Source organism: Mastacembelus armatus, chromosome 13 (assembly GCF_900324485.2).
Source record: "Mastacembelus armatus chromosome 13, fMasArm1.2, whole genome shotgun sequence".
Taxonomy (NCBI): domain Eukaryota; kingdom Metazoa; phylum Chordata; class Actinopteri; order Synbranchiformes; family Mastacembelidae; genus Mastacembelus; species Mastacembelus armatus.
Window position 1 is genome coordinate 17858316 of NC_046645.1, and position 22610 is coordinate 17880925.

Genomic DNA, 22610 nt, shown 5'->3' on the forward strand with positions numbered 1-22610 from the left:
AGTGCTCTATTGGGATAATATGGTACTATGAGGTCTTTAAGGTATGAAGGAGCTTGATCATGAAGGGATTTGTATGTGAGAAGAAGGATTTTAAATTCTATTCTGGATTTTACAGGGAGCCAATGAAGAGAAGCTAATATAAGAGAAATGGATGATGCTGTGTTGTACCTTTGGAAGGATCTTGGGTGTCCAATTCTATGGAGAATACAAAATCGTCTCTAACTGAGGTCTGATGAATATCTAAAGTTTGAGATTTCTCTGTAACCATTTCCAGCTACATAACTCTTGATCATAGGTCTGAGATTTTTTTTTTTTTTTTTTGCGAGGTGTAGTTCACATCAGCTGATGCTGTTTCTGACACTGTTTAGTGTCAAGGTATTGCTAAACCAGACCTCTCATTCTCTCCCTCACGGTGAGTCTGCAGAAGCTGTCAGACAGGCCATTTCAATTCTGCATTCATACAGTTCATACTGAAGTGCTGATTGGAGTGTATTCATTTTCAGAAGTTTGTGTGAAGAGACGCAGATAAAAGTTAGACAGTAGTCAGTAATTTATCTTTACCAGCATGATTTTACTTTTCTGATCAATCAGACAGTATAGACAGCAGTCTTACATGTACACAATGGATTTATCCAGAATAAAATCTATAGGCTACACCTCTTTTGTCACATTAAATCCTGTCAGATCTCAAAATATGAGTATTAGGGCCACAAGGGAAGATTTAAATTGGCATGTCTAAAATAAAGTTGAAATGAGGAAATTAAATTAAAAGCTGCTTAAAATGTTGATTGTAATGATTTGCAGGTGAAAATGTTGAAACTGCATAGTGTGAAAGGTATTGAATGCTGAAATAAAATTGGTGACTAATGTTTTATTCCCTTAATGTGTCAAATATGCTTAAGCCAAATGTGGTTATAACAATGAGCTTATACAGTAGCATATGCTTTCCTTATTCCTACAGGGTATATTTTATTGTATTTTACTTTGAGCTGCTGCCAGGTGCTTTTGGCCCGTTGCATTGCATGTAAATGAATATAAAATCTAGTCACATCCACCACTTTTTCATCTGTAGCCTACACTATTGAAAGAAACAAAGTGTTAAATGAAAGGACCTAGCACAATGTTTTTCAAACTTATGGCACATAAATTCTCCCACTGTCACATATTAGTCCATTATTTTGAATCTGGACCCAAGCTTGCAGGCTGACGACTTTATTAAGCACAACAAAAAGGAAAAACTCAAATCAAGGTATTTACACAGGGAAATCCAGGAACACAGGAGCAGGACTAGGAAACAGAGAACTAGATGAAGAAGGGAAACAGGAACATAGAACACAGGAACCAAAAGGAGACTCAGGAGAGCTTGACAATCCACAGAGAAACAGGAACCAGGAAACACAGGAGTGAGAGGAAACAAGGAGTTATTCCTGTTGAGTTAACTTGGTGAACAGGAAATATGCGCCGCCCAAAAAACAAAGAACACAGGAAAACACATGGGGAATGGCAAGATGACTGATTTGCACACTGTAGCAGTACTGTGGGAGTAAGGTCACAGTACAATCCAACAATGAGGTGATACAAGATACTGTCTTAAATAGTGCTCACATAATGAGCAGATGGGAAACAGGTGAAACTCATCACCTTATTGCCTCATCATACATACACACAGACAAGGAAAGACCAAACGGGAGGAGAAAACCAGGGAACGTGACCAACGTGAAAATAATCAATGATAATATGACCATAAAGCTACCAGGGACTAAAACACAGAAACACAGGAAATAACCACAAAATAAAAGGCCCAATTAGGAAGCCTAATTGTTGTATTTATTGACTATATAAAATGGTGTGCACTTCATTTATAAACGTTAGTGTAAATGGTGTTGTGTTCACCCTGAGTCATAAATATACATCTCTTGCTATAATATGACGGCAGCACAGTGGATGAGTGGTTAGCGCTGTTGCCTCACAGCCAGAAGGTTCCTGGTCTGAAACCTGACAGGGACCTTTCTCTGTGGAGTTTGCATGTTCTCCTCATTCTTGCATGGGTTTTCTGGTTCCCTCCTACAGTCCAAAAACCTGTATGTCAGGCTGATTGGTGATTCTAAATTCTAGATGATGGATGCTATGATATGTACTCAGTTGTCTTCTGGAAGTGTCCTGGATGTGAGAGTCTGCGGTTCAGTTTGGGAAGTCTTTCCAGCATTAGTGCCAACTGGGTGAAAGTTGGCCGGTGGTCTGCCTTGGCCAACCAGCAGACAGACAGAATCTCCTGTTGAGATAGAAAGATAATTAGTACATGATAGAGGTGGTGGCTGTTCACTAGTTTACAACCTAAGTTGTGAATGCATCACCAGGTATGATACGCCATCACTTTAATGTCAATAATATAGTAAATATAATGCAAACATATTGGAAGTAATCCTTTACAATTGTCATGTAATAGTTAATCTAAAGTTAATATAAGGAAAAAACAGATGTAGGGCCAAGCTCCAACTGCAGCCACAGCCACTAGCTGCGCCCACAATACTAATTGTCCACAGTGCAATAAATGTAGCAGACTCACCGTGACCTCCTTGCCCAGGGTGGCATCTGCTAGCACCTTCTGAATGCCCTCACTGCTACCTACTAGCCAGATTTTAGCTTCCACAGGCTGGTTGATGATAGGCCAGTCTCTCACCTGCAGTTCATACCAGATAGTGCTGAAACACAAATATGTAAATGTTACAGAACTCGTGGATTCTTAGTTTTAGAACACCTCAATTTTCCCAGTTTGTATTAAAATGTATGCAGTTTAATGTCTCAATGTAGGCCTAGTCTGAAATTAAAAAATAAAACAAATAAACTGGGCATAGAAAATAAATGATGGAATAATTTATTCATTAAACAACAATCAAACAAAATTTAATCTGCAAAGTTAGCCATATTTTTATGTATATATATATATATATATATATATATATATAATATTTTATTTTTATAAATTTACTTACCCCTACACCATTTGAGAAGTATAACTAAATATAGCTGACCATGTCACGTATTATCTGTGTTTTCTGTGTGTGTGTCTTATTTTGAAGTGTTTCCTGTTATCATAATAAGTGCAATTATTAAACATGCTATTAGACCACTTTTCTTATAAAGAAGAATAAAGTATAAAGAATAAAGAGTCTTTTCTGACTGATCATTTATAGTTTTTAAAAATACCCAGTATTTCTCAAATTGTCAGACAGGAGTATTTCAATTTATAAGCACAACTACATAAGAGCTGAACACACTCATGGTATTCTCTTTACAACAGATATCAAATATCGTTTGGAAAGTTCTTTCCAACACTTTTACAGAAGTTCCCATGAATGTGTTGCACTTCCGTCTAATTCATCTCAAACCAGCAATGAGGTTGAAGTCTAGAGTAATCACTAAAAGTTGGAACCCCTGTGGGAATTGTCAGCACCAACTTTCAAGGCCTAATTTACTTCTATTGCTGCAGAGCAGCTGTAAGTTAACTCATTACTTCAAATGCCTTTTGTATAACTTTGATATGTAAATTATTTTTCAGCTTTTTATATCCTATACTTTTTTCACCAAGTATAGTTATACCATTCAAGTTATTCACTGGACTTAAACTGCTTGAATTTGTAATATTGTAAAATAAAAACTGGAAAAACTGGGGTGTTCTAAATCTTTTGACTAGTAGTGTATATATAATCCAAATGTAAGATATAGATTACGTGATATATAAAATGGGAAAAAAGTATAACCCGAGCAGGATATGTGATAGTGTATTCAATCAATCATTAATCAATACCCAAATGCATAAATGTCAGCAGCTTTGGAAAAGGGCAGCTTGTCCTCATCAACCTGTGGGCTCATCTTTTGAACAATCTCTGGAGCCAGGTAGTAGATCCAGCCCTGGGGTATGTGTAACATGTTTTTTCTTCTAAAGACACAGACAAACATGCACAATACCTATGATGACAAGAACCATGTTATAAGAGAAACAGATGTACATTTTTATTTCAACAATTTCACTCCTACCTGCCTTCTTGTACCACTCCAGACATGCCAAACAGGCCAAAGTCTGTAATGACCACCCTGTTTGTGTCACAGAACACATTCTTAGACTTCAGATCCTTGTGAACAATACCTTTGGCATGAAGATAACCCATTCCCTGTAAAAGAGATGAATTTACTAAACACAAGACCTTTCTAAGATTTACAGAGGAAGTTGCGGGGGGGGGGGGGGGGTGTTATAATTTCATGTTTTATGTCTTAATTGCCCATAGGTGTGACTAGGTGTGAATATGACTCTTTGTTTCTTTGTACCAGCCAAATGATGTACCAAATGATGTCCAGCACATTTTCGTCACGTGTCTCTTAACTGAAATTATCTGACTAACCTATACCTTAACAAGAACTTAATGTGGTATTTTATTTCATAGATTTGATAAATTATCAGAATATCAATCTGACAATAAAAATATTTATTTTTTCATTTTTTTGGCAGGTTATATCTATATCACACAGCTTCATTTACAGGTTTCTTACCTTTACAATCTCCTGTGCAATTTGTCTGGTTTTATTGACATCTAGCAGATGACCTCTTTCTCTTATAACAGAATATAGAGGCAAACCTTTACAGAAACTGAAGAGGAAACATATAACATACTTTCAATAAAATAGAATTCATAAATCAACATCTGAACCTTATAAAAGATGTCACCAAAGAAAAAAAGCAAAACAATATTAAACTGAATTTTAAAGGAGTAATTTATTGCTACATTAATGGTCATTTAAAGGTATAGTTGGCAATCCTAGAAAAAACAAGATCATGATATTCTGTCACCATAAACTTTGATTTGCATTTTTTAACACCTTAACTCATAACTTACTGACCAGACTGCTCCACAGTTTATTTGTCTACTGTATGTTTTTAGGGACAAAGACAAGTGTAAACTATGTCAATGTCACTATGCCCTTTGTGTCACTCTCCTGCAGACTGCGATTACACTGGGGTTGACAGGCAAGTAGACCCAAGTTGTAATCAACTTTTTAGCCAATTTTCCCTTTAAATGTATGTTAAAATAACATTTGTTACTGGAATTAGACTGGAAATTAGAAACATGCAGAATTAAGATTTTGGAGTCTGTCTTGAGTCATGCAGCTGTACCTGGTGATGATGGCGAGGTGAGGTGGAGCCATGCAGGCGCCCATGAAGAGAACAACATTCTCATGCCTCGTCTGCCTGTAGTTCATCACTTCCTTCTTGAAGACCTTGAGATGATCCTGGTTGTTGCCATCAATTTCCATTAGGCGGATAGCCACTTCACCATGCCAGCGACCCTTATGCACCTTCCCCCAGCGACCCTGGTCAAGTCAAATGTGTCAGCTATGTTGGACCCAAATGTTGATATTTTATGTTTTTTATACCGATATCTTTTGTGTCTGTATCAAAATTCTGTGTTTACCTTGCCAATAAGCTCTCCCAGCTGCAGCTGCTCATACGGAATGTCCCATTCCTGCAGGTAGACACTAGTCTGGCTGGCTTTACGAGAGATCTTACCCCTCCAATGGCCCCACGTGTTCCCTCCAGCAGCCCCACAGTAGTATGTGGAAGAAGGCAGGTCTTCAAGACCATCCTCATCAGGGTCCTCAGTGGAAATGTTTGTTTCCCTGTCACACTGGCCAATTGGTTTCTTATCTTTAGCTGGGAAGTCTTCCACTGCCTCCTCCTGGAAGGAAGGAAAACAAAGAAAGTTGAAAAACACTTTTTAAATGTACATATTGAGCAGAATGGGCAAACTGGGTAGAATTTTTTTATATGCATTTTTTCCATAGTAAAGCTGCTCAATTATGGAAAAAATCATAATCACGATTATTTTACACTATCATTGACTTTGCAAATATGTTGCATTTATTGAACAAAACAATGAATTCTCCTTAAATCAAATAATATAAAATATATTCAAATGTATAAATAGCGGTGTCGACGCCACCGTGTAGCAAATCTTGCACATATGTTTTTGATCCACGTCTGCTTCTTCCAATCCAAACTGTTCCCAAACAACAGAATTGCTTCTACCTCTTTTGTTGACCACAGACTTCTGTAGCTCCTCTCTTTCTGCCATCTTCACTCACGCTGATTTTAAAATGCCACCAGACACCACATACACTTGTTTCACTGACAGTATAGGCTGAGAGAGTTCGGGCTTATGGAGGGGCGAAGGTGCGCATGCGCGTGATTAAGAATCGAAAATCAATGTTCGATTAATTTCTCAGTGTAACGATAGTGTAATAGTTAAGTTGGGTTTGTTGTATGCCCAGTGGTACTACAATGAATATCATAGCGTGGGTATCAAAAAAGCACGGGGAAAACTTCTTCTTTTTTCCCCCATTCCGAGGTGTACTTTAATGACCTCCCTCCACTGTGGGACAAAACAACGTCCTATCTACCACACTCAAAAATTGAGGAATTAAATATCTCATATACTGAATAAAATGACTTATCGACAAAGTACAGAAATAAAAATAAATCTCATCTTACAATAGGTTTATCCATCATATGCATTTTTGAGTCTTTTGGAATGGGAATGCCAGTGACAGTACTCACCTGTCCTGCTGCTGGGAGTTTTGTCTCAGGCACATCCACATGTGAAACTCTGAGAGAAAAACCACAAGAATTAGCAACTGACAAAATAATATTATATGCCAATATGCCCACATCTGTCACATGAAGCTGAGCCTGCAAGAGAGTGTGTGAGTGTGTGTGTGTGTGTGTGTGTGTGTGTGTGTGTGTGCGTGCGTGCGTGCGTGTGTGTGTGTCAGAAAATCAGAATATGTAACTCAGCAAAGTTGAAGAAATTTCAGAGTTTATTTTAGTGGCTGTTTTCATCTCAAACAGAATGAAAGGGTGGTGAATTTGCCCACAGTGTATTATTATTAGTTACAATAATAATATGTAGCATATTATTAATGTTGTCTCTTACCCATATTCATATTTGGCAGAATGTTGAACTGCAGTATATGAGGAAACAGGAACATCTGTTGGAAAATACAATTTCAGTTACTACTAAAGTGATAAATACTCACCGTTGCTAGATTTCATACAGAAATGAATTCATATTGCTTAGTCCAACTCAGGGTCATGAGGGACTGGACACAATCCTAGCTGACATTGCGTTGACACACACAAACACTCAAATTCACACCTCTGGGCCCTTTCCTATTAACATTACTGAGACCTGTTCAGAATGCTGTTTTCAAGGATTTTATTTAGCTTTGCACTTTTCCAGTGCAATAGGAACTATGAGTGACATACATTTATGTTTATTTGTCAAAGACTAACTTCAGAAAATGCTGCACTGGCAGCCACCGAAAACAGCTATTTGGCAGGGAAAAAAAACTTACACAAAACTATGCTACAAAGCAAAATTCAGTGAGACATGAACAATTCACATTGCTTACATGACATTACTTCAGTCTTCCTACTGGTGGTATGAATACATACGGAGAAAAGGGCCTTGCGGTCTATAAGACCTTCTTTCACAGGAATTAACTAATTTTCAATAATAGTACAGAGACAGCACGAGTAGAAGTCACCAACAGTCTTCTTAGCCTCAGACAATGGACTCATCTCTGTATAGCTTATGCATTTGACAGCACTGACCACAGAATTTTATTACAGAGTATAGAACATGTGAACTATTACTTAGTTATGCTGTTATAGGCCTAAACTGCCTGAGGACTTCCCATTATGCACTGAGCACCTCTCTCCTCTTCTCTCTCTCCTTTTCCCATCTCCCTTCCCTACATGACTGTTTCGCTTCTGTCTGTGTAACAATAATAATTAATGAAGAGAGAATAAAAACTAAAAAATTGACATACGTGTCTTACGTGTCTTGGGCAGACGTCAGACTGGAAGCAAACTCAAGCTTTTGGTGTGACAGTGCTACGCTTTGTACCTATGCCATCCTCCCCTGCTTTCTCTTAGGAATGTTCTGATCGTTGCCTCAACTTAAACATTTGAATAAACTGTTTCTTAGACATTTATTTCTGTGCAATGTTTGTACAAGTACAAGTGACAGAGTTCTTACCTGGAAAGTGGAAGTGGTTGTTTTGGGAGTTCTGCAGTGACTGGTCGAATGGGGGGGTGCTGCTGACACTTGGGGGGTTACTCTGCTGGAAATGTGCTGGAGAGGACGGTGTGGAGGACGTGGCTGATGATACATTACTGCTGGAGTCCAGCTGATTTGTGTGGGGAAGATCCTGCTAACACACAATTTCAATACACATTTATTTCCTGAAAATTATTTCCATCCATTATCCCCCTTATTCCTAACCAGGGATACAGGGATCTGCTGGAGCTCACTTTGGCTGAAAGGTCAGGTGTACACCCTGGACACAGAAACAATCTCATACAGTCCCTCTCACTCCTATGGACAATTTAGACATTTTAGGCCCTTTTTGTCATAAAATACATGTTTTTTTGGACTGTGGAAGGAAACTGGAGCAAGCACAGGTAGAACATGCAGACTCCAGACAGAAACCTTCCTGACAGGTTGCAAACCCAGGACCTTCTTGCTGTGAGGCAACAGTGCTGCCCCCTTTTATAACATGAAAAATATTAACTTACCCTTTTAGTTGTTCCTTTTGGTAAAGTGCCACTTTGTAGTGGGATCTCTCCTGTGTGATAAATCCGATTATTGATGTCTGATGGAACTGATTCTGCCCTGCGCATCCTTGTCACTAGAAGTCAGATTAAAACATTGCTGGTAAATGGAGATTGGTTTACATGGGTAGACAGGAGCGCTGGTTGGGTCTGTCATAACGTCACAACCACATTTCACCCATTATTTTCACAAGTTCCACTATCAAACCGTCCTTGAGGGCCACTGGTTGTTTTCCATCTATCCATGCCCTCATTACCTGCTAATTACCTGGCTCAGGTGTGTCCATCCAATCAAAAGCTACAAGGACAAGTGTAGTTGGAAAACAAGCAGAACAGTCTAGAAAGTGGTACCCCTGATACCACTGTTTTCTGTTGCAGAAAACAGAAAAACAAGCAAAGCATTGCAGAATGCAGAACCAAGGCAGCCATCTCGATCTATGCTAGAAAATTTACTACTTTTGAATCTACCTCAATATACTTCATTATTCCTCACAGACCCACTCTTTTAACTCTAAAAGCAAATGATGCAGCGTGTGGTGTCTGGATTTCCTGTAAATCATCGTGGGTATCGCTGTGCAAAAGAAACAGCATTGCATGATACACTATTGTTCAAGTTAAAATAACAACATTTACAACAACAGATCATTTGTGTGACTGTCAAACTGCACAGTTTCCTCAAAAACTGCTGTTATTTTGTTTGGTTTGATGAGAAGCTTCTCAAAAAAAAAATCACCAAATCTAAAATGTCTTTGTCTTTCCTGTGAACACACAAAAACTCAAAATTTTAACTGTTCACACCAAAAAGTAGATTACTCACCTTAGCATGCACTGTGACCATATGATTAAATCACTGCTATTCCACAGTCAAATTCATTGTATTTGTGGTTAAATGTTTCCACACATACACAAGTTTTCAATTGTGTATCAGATGATGGGATTGCAGATATAAAACCAACTTGTAGTCCAGTTGTGGGCAGTTGCTCACATTTAATTTGTACGTTTTGCATTAAAATCTGAAGATACGGAAAAGAACCCATCTCTGTCTAATTATTTGTCGCGATTTCTGGTTTTACAGTTACTATACACAGTGCAGAAAGTATTTTCAGTGTTTTCAATTCTGTAGGTTGAGTAGTACAATTTTTTCTCCATCTACATTCACTATCACATAATGACAAAATGAAGCAGAATTTTAGAAATGTCTGTTAATTTATTAAAAAGGAAAAACTGAAATATCACATCTTTGAGAGCACCGAATTGTGCACATATTTCAAATAAACTATTGTAAAGTGCCAGTCAATTTAGAAAGAGAAAAAGTGAAAGAAAAAAAAATCAGTGAACAATGCTTACATGTGAGAAATGATATCCGACATGAGGGAGCATCTTTGGTGCATTTGTTGTGGCACTTTAACCTGTGAATAAATGATATGCACTAGTTGTACTAATCAAATAGAATGGGGAGGTTATGTTTATAAATCACTTACTTGCAGTGTTTGCATTTCACACCAAACATCATGTTCTTGCGACACACTTGGCATGTTTCTGACAGCCAGGACCTTGTTGAAAACCTATAAATCACAGAGGAACAGAGAAAGAAACAAAAATATTTACCATAATGACATTATCCTCTAACATAAACAGAGAAAACTACTGAATGGATTGAATGAATTGTGGTTAGTGTGTAACTTCGATTGTATTGATTGATTATCACTGAGCTCTGCTGACCCTGATTGTTTTCCAACTACCCCTGCCCTTAAAGATCCTGACTAGCTGAACAGCAATCAGAAGCGAGGGGGGGGGGGCCTCAGAATGCTGGTGACCCAGCAATGGTCAGTGCCAGTCCCAATCTCTAATGTTGTTTCGCAGAATAAATTTTGAATTTTATACTTTGTTTGGAGTGGAGTGTCCTGAAATGAAGTGCTAAAGTGCTAAAAAGGCTTCAAGAACTGAGGAGGGAAAATGAATTCAAGGTTGTCTTTGAAAAGCAAAGGAGCAGGCTGACCGCTGCTGGGAGACAGAGAGAATATTGTAGAAAGATGAATACTGATTTAAATACACGTAGTTTCATGAATAAGTTTAACATCTTCTTCTTCTTCTTTTCCTTTCGGCTGCTCCCTTCAGGGGTCGCCACAGTGAATCATCTGCCTCCATTCAACCCTATCCTCTGTATCCTCCTCACCCACACCAACTATCCTCATGTCCTCCTTCACTACATCCAAGAACCTCCTCTTTGGTCTTCCTCTAGGCCTCCTTCCTGGCAGCTCTAACCTCAGCATCCTTTTACCAATGTATTCACTGTCCCTCCTCTGAACATGTCCAAACCATCTCAATCTGGCTTCCCTGGCTTTTTCTCCAAAACATCTAACATGAGCTGTCCCTCTGATGTCCTCATTCCTGATCCTATCCATCCTCGTCACTCCCAGAGAGAACCTCAACATCTTCAGCTCTGCTACCTCCAGCTCTGCCTCCTGTCTTTTTCTCAGTGCCACTGTCTCTAAACCAGACAACATTGCTGGTCTCACCACTATCTTGTCCACCTTTCCTTTCATTCTTGCTGACACTCTTTTGTCACACATCACACCTGACACTTTCCTCCACCCATTCCAACCTGCTTGCACACGTCTCTATACTTCTTTTCTTTTCACTTTTTTCTTCTCCTTTCCAGAGCAAACCTCCACCTCTCTAGATTTTTCTCCACCTGCTCCCTGCTCTCACTACAGAAGGCGGAAGCAGTAAAAAAGGCACTAAAACAAAAAAGAGGAAAAAATAAATAAATAAATATATATATATATATATATTGTACAGATGTTAAATAAGTTCATCTGTACAAAAACATTTTTTTTGGAAAATTTTTTCTTCTTTTTTTTTTAGTGTCCTTTTTACTGCTTCCACCTTCCTGAGGATCGACTCTGCGTGCCAGTGCCTACAATATATCAAAGTTTGAACAACCACTAAATTACTTACCCTCAAAAAAAAAAAGTGTCACTGACACAGTTTTATAAATGAGACCCTAGCTTATTATTCTGACCAGTCAGACCCACTCCTTTCTTAGCGAAAGAATTTGGGTCTGGAACGGGGATCTGCAAAAGGGATTCTTTTACTCTGGCTGTAAATGAGACTGGAATCACAGCCACTTATCTGCAATGGGACAGGCTTTCTCAATGCCAGTCCCAAGCCCACAACTCTTTCTACAACTGGCTTTTGCCATTTGCTCAGCTCAAAAATATGCACAGATGATGATAACAGTGTATTCTCATGTTTTTAACAACAAAATAAAGTCACTCACTAGCCTCTATATGCTACCATACGATACTGTTCTCTGGTCTCACTGTTGCTGTGCTTGCATCATATCATTTGTTTAACTAGAAAGTAAGTACATTTTATTTATAGAGCACATTTAAATTCAGCTACACTGACCAAAAGTGCTGTACAAGACAATCATAATATAGAGTGACGGATAAAGTAAAACACAAATTAAAAGCCAAGATAACACTAATAAATTATTAATAATCTAATAAATTACGTCAGTAAAAGCCAAGAATAAAAATGTGTTTTAAGTCTTAAAAACCGGAATAGATGGAGCTTTCGATTTAAAAAAAAAAAACATGATAAAAATCAATACTCAGAGGAGATACCCTCATGGTTAGCCAGTGGCAATTAATCGCTTTTAACATGAACAATCTCCAAGTCTTGTCCTTTTTCAGGGTCAGTCAGTCTTTAGTTATCAGTTTTACAGGTTAACAATAAACTCACTTGGGCACTTTGCTGGTTTGGGAATTATTCCATGACTTCAGTTGCCCTGAGCTAGTTCTCCCTGTGTATTTGTCCCCACCCTCCTTCCTAATAAAATATCTGTTGTCTGTAATCAGGCAATCAGACATGCTCTGCTCAGGCATGCTCTGTGCTGTCTGCAGCTGGACCTGGGCCAGCCTCTCACACATAGCACGGACTAAAAAATGTCGCTATTTGTCAATATTCTAAACAATTTTAATACTAGGACTATATTGATCATCTCAACTCACCTGTGTGTTACAGTTAGGCCAATGTCTCTCATTGACTGAGGTGAACTTTTGTGTGTATATACACCTGTAAAAAACAATAAGAATGTACTGTATCAAAAAAGAACAACAAGAGGGTAAATGAAATACAATCACAGAACAGTGCAGAAGTTCACTATGAGGACTCACTCTCCAGTAGGACTGGGGTCGCAGGTATGTATGAAGCTGAGGCTGGGAGAGGGCCAGGTGTTTGCACAGACAGAAACTGTGACCGCAGTGCTGAGCCTTTATGATCATTTTCACCGCCATTGTTTTGAGCAACAGCCAATACTTTGTTTTTCCTAAATATTCTGCAAGGAGAGACAAAAAACTACTGTAATTTCTTTGACACCGCAATCAATTTCAGTCTGTGACTAAGGAAAAAGACATGCAGATTTGGAGACTGATTGGCTTTGAAGTTCCATTTCATTTGGACAGCGACACCTTATGTTGTATATTAACCCTCTACTGCACACATTTTGATGGTATATGCTGAAAATTATTCAACATCATTTACATGCAAACTCCACACAAAAAGGCCTCTGATGGGTTGCGAACGTGAGCCGTTCGTGGTGTGAAACAAAGGTGCACATTACACTTTATACACATCACTTTTTCTATTCCTGTGCACCCAATTTATATCATTTCCAATATACTGTATATTACTAGGGCAAATATTTGTACCTTTTTCTCACACCATGTGCTCCTGTGACCATGTTCCATCTATTTGTGACTCGTACATATTAAAGCAACAGTTTTTAAACGCTTTTGTGTTATTAACCCTCCTGTTGTGTTCATTTCCGCCAACTCTCATAGTGTTCCCAGTCACTTTTGACCAGGTTCATTTTATTCCATTATAAATCCACAATAATATTATCACCCAATGTTGAATTAGCTCATACCACTCGTTTTTTTTTAGGGAAAAACATAATGCAGTGAAACCAGTTACATTTTCATATTTTACCAATTTATATACCAACACATTCCACCAATATCGATTTTTAAACCCATTTTGCGAAACGTTTAATTTGTATCTGTGGTTTTGAGCTGATACAGCCATATATCGATTTTTCGATACATATTGATTAATCTCTACACCACTAGTTTTAACACATATGCATAAATGTGTGTAAAGTTGACAGTGCAATTTAAGTTCTAATGGAGTCATACAGACATGACTATAGTACTAATTCTAAAACCCACCTGTGTATAGCAGGATCTTCAGTGTTGGCCAGCTGTGACTCATGACTCTTACTTCTTGTGGCATTGGGTAGCTGTAGCAGTTTGCGGGAAGGTAGTGGTGGTGCGCTGGATGGCTTGGCAGTACGAGTCTTTGAGCACTGAGTGGCTGGAGTGGTGCTTGGTTCCATGGTGAATTTGTCAGTCATTTTCTCAGCTGATAGTAAGATCCGGAGTCATCTGAATAAGGTTCCACTGATATGGAATGGCTGGAATGGCTGTGGGTACTGCTAGGATGCTAGTGGGCAGGAGGGCTACCAGAGCTGTAGTGGGACCTCACGGGAGAAAACGCATCATTGTCCTGTTGGGACTCAGAGTTGGAGGAGTCTGAGTCAGGTCTTGGGTTACCGCCTACAGTGAAAGAGTAAGGTCACAAGTGCAATACATAATATTACAATTTACAAAAATATGATTGGAATGATTAAGGATCATTATGGGTTTCAAGAGTTTAAAATCAAGATTGCCACCAGTATCCAGGTAGAAGAATGTATGCCTGACATGGTAACCTGCAATACAAGGGTACCATGGAGAACAATCTACAGTATACTGCAGATTGTTCTCATGTACTCACTCTACTGTTTCCTGCAAAAGTTCTCTGATCATCGTAGTAGAGCGAACTGATCTAGGATTTTGTGGACTAGTGCCTGCAGAACAATCTTCAGATCAACTCAGTGAAGCCCAAGGAGCTCATAGTGGACTTTAGACACCCCTGAGACACACGTTCCACAGTCCACCCCCATTCTACTAACACTCCGCTCAGGACACCTACAAGTTCCCATCAACCAACCACTTCTGTAATCACAAAGGGCCGCGAGAGGCATAGGCAAGCACAGGCACAGGTAAGCGTAAGAGAGAGGTGATAGGCACCTGCATCATGGGAATCTAGCGTTGGTAAGCACACTGATGTCTGACCTCGAGTTTACTGAGCTGGTCTAACTGCAGTCTGCAGGCGGGTTTCCAGGAGAGACGTCTCCTTAAATCGTTCTCCTTCTGGCTGTTGCAGGGTTGTCCTGAGGATTTTCGTTGGTGTGAGCTGGAGGTGAGCTATTTGCTTACCAGACAGCCACACTCTGTGTGTGTAGGTCCACTACAGATATTATCTTCAATTGACAACGGTGCCATCAACATTAGTGACTTCTCGACAAAATTACTCTATACTGCACATATAAGTCTGTGAGATTGTAAGATTCTAGGTCGTCCAGGTGAAGTTATCTAGAGGTTGAGTATGGCAATTGGTCTTCTAGTTTTTAGGTTGGAACGTTTCACTCCTCATCCAAGGAAAAATAAGGTATTCTACTCTCATCCTTTTTTTATTTTGTGACTTATTTGCTGCTGTGACTGAATTTTCTTCTTTTCCTATCTTTAACAATAATGTTACTCTTAATGCTACTGCTTATTGATCCTATTAAATATACTCTTTGTTCTTTTAATTATTGCTTAATTAAAAGAAAAAACTGAACAGAATCAACATATCATTTTCTTGCACATTGTGCAGACATGATTTTTAAGCCCCAGGTTTCCCACAGGGACCACTGTTGCCTTCACCTTCCACATCTTTTCTAGCCCTTCTTTCAAACCTTGATATTTTCTCATTTCTTACGCTCCTTTTCGCTGATGTTGCTAGCATTTGGGATTGCTACATCTATTAATTGCTACATCTATTAATGCAGCTTTGTTCTCTTTGTCCACCTCTACTACGTCTGATTGGTTAGCCATTATCAGTTTGTCAGTCTGTATCTGGAAGTTCCACAGGACCTTAGCCTAGTCATCCTCAACCACCTTCGAGGTCGATTGTCACTTTGATCTTGGGACTTCCAGCCCATACTCTGCACAGATGTTTATGTTCACTATGCCGACCACTTCTTTATGGTGTTCCATATATGCCCTGCCTGTCCCCGCTCTCGTCTTCCTCCTCTTATTGTTGTTTAGTGTTGCTGTTCTTTTCTCTCTCCTCTATCCACTCATCCCAAATGGTCTAGGCAGATGGCTGCCCAGTTCTGCTGTCCTTCCTTCGGTTAACCATTCAGGGTGGGTCCCATCCACTAGCAGCTGGTTCTTTTGGTTCTTAGGTGTTGATGGAGTGAAGTTAGCTTCTTCAGCCAGTAGGCTAGGATCACATCTGGGCCTGGTGCTGTCCAGTTCTTCATGTTGAGATGCTCTCTGATGTCTGCCACTGTGTTCTGTTCACCAGTCAGTATTCAGTCTCCAGCCTTGGAGGGTCTTTGCTCAATTTATGTAAAGACTGACAATCGATGCCAGCAAAAATTCGAAAGCTTCTACCTTAGTTTTGCTATTGGATCTCAAAAGCCACATTGGAGTGTCCAAATAATTTCTATTATGTAATGTTTGCATACAAATTAACATGACTATTGCACAGGTGTTAAATCATAGCTGGAATTTTCAGATAATTTCAATTAAAAGCAGTGCAACAGCCACCTCCAAATTATTTAATTACAGTCACACCTCAGCTTACACCATTTTCTGATTACATCAAACTCAGACTCACGTCATGTTTTAGAGAGTAAATCATAGTCCAGGATACATCAAGTGACGTTGATTTATGGCACAGACCACGTCGACTAACCGAAATAAGAGGAAAGAAAATAGATAAAAATAGAAAATTTCTAGCCCTATAATAACACAAATGTATTGATACACTGCGAACACTACAAATTGGTTGTGCATCACATGTCAGACATGTGCATGCTTGTGCTGTGCACAAGACATTTCTCCATGCTGTGTGAAACGTGTTTTAGCCATGGGCCCCCAAAAAGTTGATGCCCATGAAAATAAATATAATATGGTTACACTGGAAAAGAAACTGAACGTGATGAAGACATATGAAGAAGGTCAGAAAGTTGAGATTATTGCTGAAACTATGGGGCTACTTTGGTCGACAGGTAAAATTACATTAAAATTTCATCATTTTTATACATGAATTTTTATACATATGTACGTTAGGTTTTTGTCTCTCTGTAGCTATATGTTTGTTTTGGGTTGAGTTCATGTTTTATATTTTTTGGTGTTTTTTTTTTTTTCGAGGGGTTAGGGTTATATCAAAATTCAATGTATCTTCTCGAACCAATTAATGTTGTAACCCAAGGAATGACTGTATTTAAAATGTATGATTTAGTTAAATTAAACATCCTCTAAAACAAACTGCTGTAAAAATATAGCAGATAAATATTTCTTCAACTTTGCATAATTTGGATTTTTGTATAAGTGCTCCAGTTCTGAGCAAACCTAAATGTTTTAAAAAATCCAAGATTTTACTTGTTAAATACCAATTTCATAAGTGATGTCATGGTTTTGGGGGAAAAACACAGAAACGGACTTCTTTTAAATATAAAGAGTGACTGTGGGCTTTTTTTTTTCTTTTACCTTTTATCACAATTTTGAATATGTCAAAGATTAGTAACATTGATTTTTACTGTTGACAACCAAGAGGCCCCATTAACCCTTTACACAGGCCTGTGCATAGAAAGCTTAGTTTCTGTCTTTTATGGAGTTTTATATGGACTATATCAGCATATTATTGTGTGTGTTAAGTCTTTCCAGTAGGACTTGCAGAATATCACTTCCGTCTGCTCTTTGCATGTATGTCTACCCCAACAAATGACTGGCTGGCTGTTCTTTTTTTTGTCCTTTGCACAATGTGCATGTCCCCTCTTTACTCCTGAGTTGCTGGTATCGTTTGGTGTCTGCTGGTGTCTGTGGCTCTGTGTCTGGAGGCACAGCTGCATAAGACTGCATCCTTCTCGCCAGTACGACAGCAAACAGTGTAGAGGTGCTCAACAATATTAATGCAGAGACCTTAGAATTTCACAGTTCTAGGAAAAGCTATGCTGATATGTTCACCAAATTAAAAATAACTTAATTTAAATTCATAACCAAAGTTGCAAAACTGCATGTGGGGCATGTTAACTCTAGCCTTTACAGATTAGGCCTTACTAGCTCTACGGCTAAAACTCTATCACCTCCTTCAGCAAAAAAAGCGTAGAGGCAGGTAATGCCTCAAGCTGTAACAGTCTATGGTGGTTCTGATGATTGTACTTTTCTAATTCCACAGTTTATTAATGCAACACTCTGATTTACAAAATCTATGAAGTTACCCTTTTCATCTTAACACAGTCAAACGTCTGGAAAAGTACGCTGAAATGAGTAAAAATTTCTAGTGCCAAAATGGAGCACCTGATATTTCAGTGAAAATTACAGGGGTCAAGAAGAGCTCTTACTGGCAAGGCAGGAGGATTAAATAATCTTCATTGAACTGTTAACTCATCTGACAGCCTCAACATAAATGAACATAAATGTAATTTTTTTTTCTAGAAAATAAGAATTGTTTCCTGTTAACACCCCTTCCATAAAAATAGAGGTTGAAAAAACAGAAAGAGAAACTCTTTGCAGAGCACATACTGTTATACAAAATACAAACATGTGGATACCTGGGCAGTGCCTGGGCATGCCTGCGTTGTGACGAAAGCCAGAAAGGAACAGCACTAAAGGAGGAGAAACTTTGGCCTAATGAAAGTAAACCACACAGAAAACAGCCACTCCTCTACCAAAATATAGAATCTGAATTTGACATTAATTACTACTATTTTTTTTTACACACATAACAAATAGATAATTTTCATGTTAACAGGTTTGGATATATGTCTCTATGTAAGCCATAAAATACACAAGAACAAACACAATACATACACAGACCAAAACTGACTTCATATTGAGTTACAGTAGACTTACTATTATACATTACCATGTGGTAGACAATAGTTACAGAACAGTGACGCTCCTGCTCTCATACTCCAGGCAATGTTACAGAATAATCCATAAGTGCAGCAGTCGGTTAGAAAACAGACAGATTTCCTCCTCCTAGTTGTAACACAGTTTTCTCCTCCCTCCTTCCTAAATATCCTATCCCCTTCTTTCTCTCTCTCAAGCCTTTCCAGACAGGAAGTCAATATCTCTTCCTGCTATACCAATAGAAAGCATGGTACAAAGGTACAAAGGTGGTCATTTACCATTGGAAGTTTAATTCTCTGTGGGAAAAAAATAGTCATTTATTGTTGGATTTTATTATTGTTATTGCTCAGCAAATACATGACATGGTTTTTGTGAAACAAGCGCAGCCTTTAGCGCTGACATACATGCATTTCACCCATTTCAGTTTGTCTAGAATGTTGCCAGATGCCTTTTTATTTGTATATTAAAGACATTTTATCCACAGGAGTTGTAATTATGTCCTAGTTGATAGCCATCTTGGGGGGGTATGACTCCTTTTCCTCATAGTCTGTTTGTGCCCGTTCAACAAACTGAACCAAGTTTGTTCTGCAAGTCATTAAGAACGTAGCAGTTTAAAGCTACTTTTCAGTTTCAGCCAGTTTGAAGCCAGTTGTAATGTTGTGGCCACCACTGGCAACTAGGGCTGCAGCTGACTTTATTGATTTATTTATTTATTTATTTATTTATGGGTTTTTTAAAATTTTATTAGTCAACAAATCAAATTATTTTTTCAATTAATCTATTGATTTATTTTTATTTTTACCCTTTGGCTACCTTTTTAAATAATGTGCACTAATGGTACAACTTATACCATTAGTGTTTTAAACCTTTATTAAAACATTTTCTAAAAATTACTTCAACTTAATTGACTCTGCACATTGTCAGGACTTGCATCTGCTGCAGGCGAGCGTAAGGCAGAGGAAAAGGTGCATGAGAGCCCGTTGAGTGAGCATTAGAGGAGGTTGACGATATGCGGCTACCTGGAGAGAAAGTCTGCCACAACAGTGGTCTTCCTGACTCGATGGAGAACTTTGTACTTGAACAGCTGGAGAGAGGTACCAGCGGATGTTGTTGTCCTTCATTGAGTTTATCCAGGTCAGGGCACGGTGGTCAGTCTCCAGGTCGAACTCCCACCAACGTTCCAGTGCGCTCCAATGGCTAGGCCTTCTTTCTCCACAGTGGTCTCTTGTGACAACAGCTTGCGACTCAAGTAGAGCACTGGCTGTTCTTTCCCTGGGTCACCAGTCAGGACTTCTCATGACAGGTGAAAATCCTTAAGGCAGTCTCACAGGCCTCAGGCCAGCCCACAGGGTTCCTCTGGTCCTTCGCTGTTATGGCTGTAAGTGGAGCCACAATGCGAATTGCAGCACAATCAATGGTACCAGCTGGCCAGGCCCAGTGGTAGCCTCACATTGTCAATTAGGATTGTCCATCTGCAACTACATTCATATCTGCCATAAGGTAGGAATGCTGGTCCCCATGTACACACAAAATATTTTCCCATTTGCCATAGTCTACAGTACCCATTGGCACAGAGAAGTCCTGTCCTGTCACAGAGAAGCTTTGTAACCTAGCTGTTGGCAATAGTAACAAATAAGCCCCTTATCTGTGCTTTGCTCTATAGGTGCAGTGGGTGCACGGCCGGAGTTTCCTGGATGCTCTTGGTTAGACCTGGTTGTGGGTCTGAACTGTGACGTAGACTGACGGCTGGAACCACTGGGGTGTAACCTCCCGTCTGAGCGTTGATATACTGAAGGGGGAGCTTGGCAGCGGTCAGTCTGTCAGTGGGCTCATGTTCCTTTACAGACCTAGACCGCGTAGCACCTGCTCCAGGACAATGGCCTCACCAATCTCCTCCTTGGTGCGCTGATCTGGCCGGATCCAACGCCAATATAGGCCATTCAGATGGCACCACATTGGCCCAGATCTGCTGCCAGTAGGTCTCTGGAGAGATGTTGAATTTGGCCAGGAGTACAGCACGGAGGTCATCATAGAAGTGGGCTCGGTCCTCATCCATTGTTGTGTAGACCTCCAACGCCTTCCCGGTGAGTAATGGCACAAGCCGGCAGGCCCACTCACTCTCTGGCCAAGGTGAGTGGTCTTGGCAATCTGCTCAAAGCATAGGAGGTAGTTCTTGATATCCTTCCCCACCTGGAACTGGGGAATCTTATGGTCACTGTAGTGGCGCACTTCTGGCCTTGATGGCTCAGGTCAGTGGGTCATGCTGCCAGATTTAAGCACATAGGCAGAGGTGCTAATGCTGTCAGCACGGTACTGGTGTTGGCAACCCTAATCTGGGAATAACTGTCCAGGTGGTCAGTGACCTCCGCTGGTTTTGGTGGGCCTGGTGGCCTAGTAGAGCCCACACCTGGCTGAGTGGCTTGTGGCAGTGCGGCTCTTAGCTCCTTTAGCTGTCAGGAGGCCCTCATCTCACCTTTGCTGTCCATCCAAAAAGTCTCTCATCCGGGCCACCAGCTCGTCCACAGAACTTGGTTCTGACCTCAGTGTAGTTGGAGCTGTAGCTGTCTATCAGAATACTTTTCCTACTCCTGGTGCTCAGATGTGTAGGAGTCCTCTTCCTCTGCTTGGGCTATAACAGCAGCCATGTTCTCGTGCTTGAGTTGACGCTAAGAGCACAGGCCAGTACGGTTTGGAGGGAAGTGATCTACTAAATCGTTATACACACATCCCTTATAAAGGTGCCAGGCTAAGTAAATAACTTCACGAACGCGCTGCTGCGTTTTGTGGCATCTTGTCCTGGTAACGGCGAAAAGAACGTAAACTCTGTTTTGATTGTACAGATAAGAGCAATACATCATTCTGTGAAGGGTCTACTTTTATTTGTATACACAATTCTCAAAAACACAGTCATGTATAAACATGCTGCTCACATATTACTGTAGCCCAGTAGCTGATTAGTGTAATGAATCTATATTAGTTTCACTTTTTGAATTGATTTTACTGAACTAGATCAGCTCTTTGATGATATTCTAAGTTATTGAAATGCACCTGTAAAATTTCAGTAAATTTCAGAGTACACCAGTCACTCACCCACCCTGCCATACACATGTAAATGCTTACAGAGCTTGCGCAGATGTGGTGAACCAAAACTGACAGCAACCATGTCACCTATGACATGATCTTATTCTCTTCAGTGACCAAACATTCCTACAGCATGACTCACAGTTCACAAAATGACTCTTTCATTTTACAATGCAGAAAAACAAAGTACATACATACCCCTGCCCTTCCCCCTGAGAGCTGGGGTAGGCTCCAGCAGATACCGGCAGATGGATGGATGGGACTACATGGTGTTGAGTTCAGTGGTGGAAAGTATGATGTCTACATAGAATTTTTTCTTTAGTTTTACTGTCAAGGTACTTGCTTTTTTAATGTCAAGAATGCCAGGCTGAAGATCATTAAAAAAGACACAGGAGGTGTAACAGGCAGCAGAGTAGCAGCACCAGCTCTGTAAGTCCACTTCATCCTGAACAGTGTCAGGTAAAAATCTGCCTGTGTGTGCTGGTATGTGCAGAGACTGGTTTGGGTGTGTATAAATAGCACACTGGGAGGGACAGAGACTTGCTGTGCAGCTGACTCAACACATTCTAGTTTGGAACAGTGCTCATCTCACAAAGCAGTATGACTGGTGTTATTCAAAATACTACGGGACTCTTTCCAACCAACACACTGCAGCACCTTACTGGTCCTCTCAACTTAACATTCAGGCAACCTAGGCCTTAAAGATTTTTAGTGGTCAGTGGCATTCATGTTACAGTATGGAAGGCTCAGCCCCTGCAGGTCTTTGCAAAAACAATATACATTCAAATTACATGAGAAGGGCCTGCTTTCAGACAAGACAGAAGACAATGATGGACATTCAC

The 22610-nt window shown here is 39.7% G+C and overlaps 1 protein-coding gene across 5 annotated transcripts; it reads right to left on the minus strand.

Moving 5' to 3' along the window:
* Positions 1-658: 658 nt before the first annotated feature.
* On the minus strand, positions 659-22458 carry LOC113125383 (kinase suppressor of Ras 1-like). 5 transcript variants are annotated; one of them, XM_026298791.2, is made up of 18 exons: positions 18701-18795; positions 18387-18440; positions 13906-14292; positions 12853-13013; positions 12688-12751; positions 10150-10233; positions 10016-10077; positions 8633-8745; positions 8094-8268; positions 6987-7041; positions 6611-6659; positions 5469-5732; positions 5171-5367; positions 4549-4645; positions 4039-4172; positions 3809-3940; positions 2567-2702; positions 659-2272 (listed from the first exon to the last, which is right to left on the minus strand). In XM_026298791.2, the coding sequence occupies exons 3-18, from the start codon at positions 14088-14090 to the stop codon at positions 2126-2128; spliced, it is 2055 nt and encodes a 684-aa protein (XP_026154576.1). In that variant the 5' UTR covers positions 14091-14292; positions 18387-18440; positions 18701-18795; the 3' UTR covers positions 659-2125. The 5 variants fall into 5 exon arrangements, with proteins under 5 accessions (XP_026154576.1, XP_026154573.1, XP_026154577.1 ...); XM_026298788.2 differs by lacking the exons at positions 18387-18440; positions 18701-18795 and adding an exon at positions 21967-22458; XM_026298792.2 differs by lacking the exon at positions 18387-18440 and having other exon boundaries at positions 8094-8265; positions 18701-18838.
* Between the last annotated feature and the right edge of the window lie 152 nt (positions 22459-22610).

What these genes read in the sequence shown, in the direction of transcription:
- LOC113125383 (XM_026298788.2), bottom strand. Translation starts at nt 14,090, where the DNA reads ATGACTGACAAATTCACCATGGAACCAAGCACCACTCCAGCCACTCAG. An exon ending in GAAGATCCTGCTATACACAG is followed by an intron (nt 13,014 to 13,905) that starts GTGGGTTTTAGA and finishes CTCTCCTTGCAG; the next exon opens with AATATTTAGGAAAAACAAAG. An exon ending in GGAGTGGTACAAGAAGGCAG is followed by an intron (nt 3,941 to 4,038) that starts GTAGGAGTGAAA and finishes CTGTGTCTTTAG; the next exon opens with AAGAAAAAACATGTTACACA.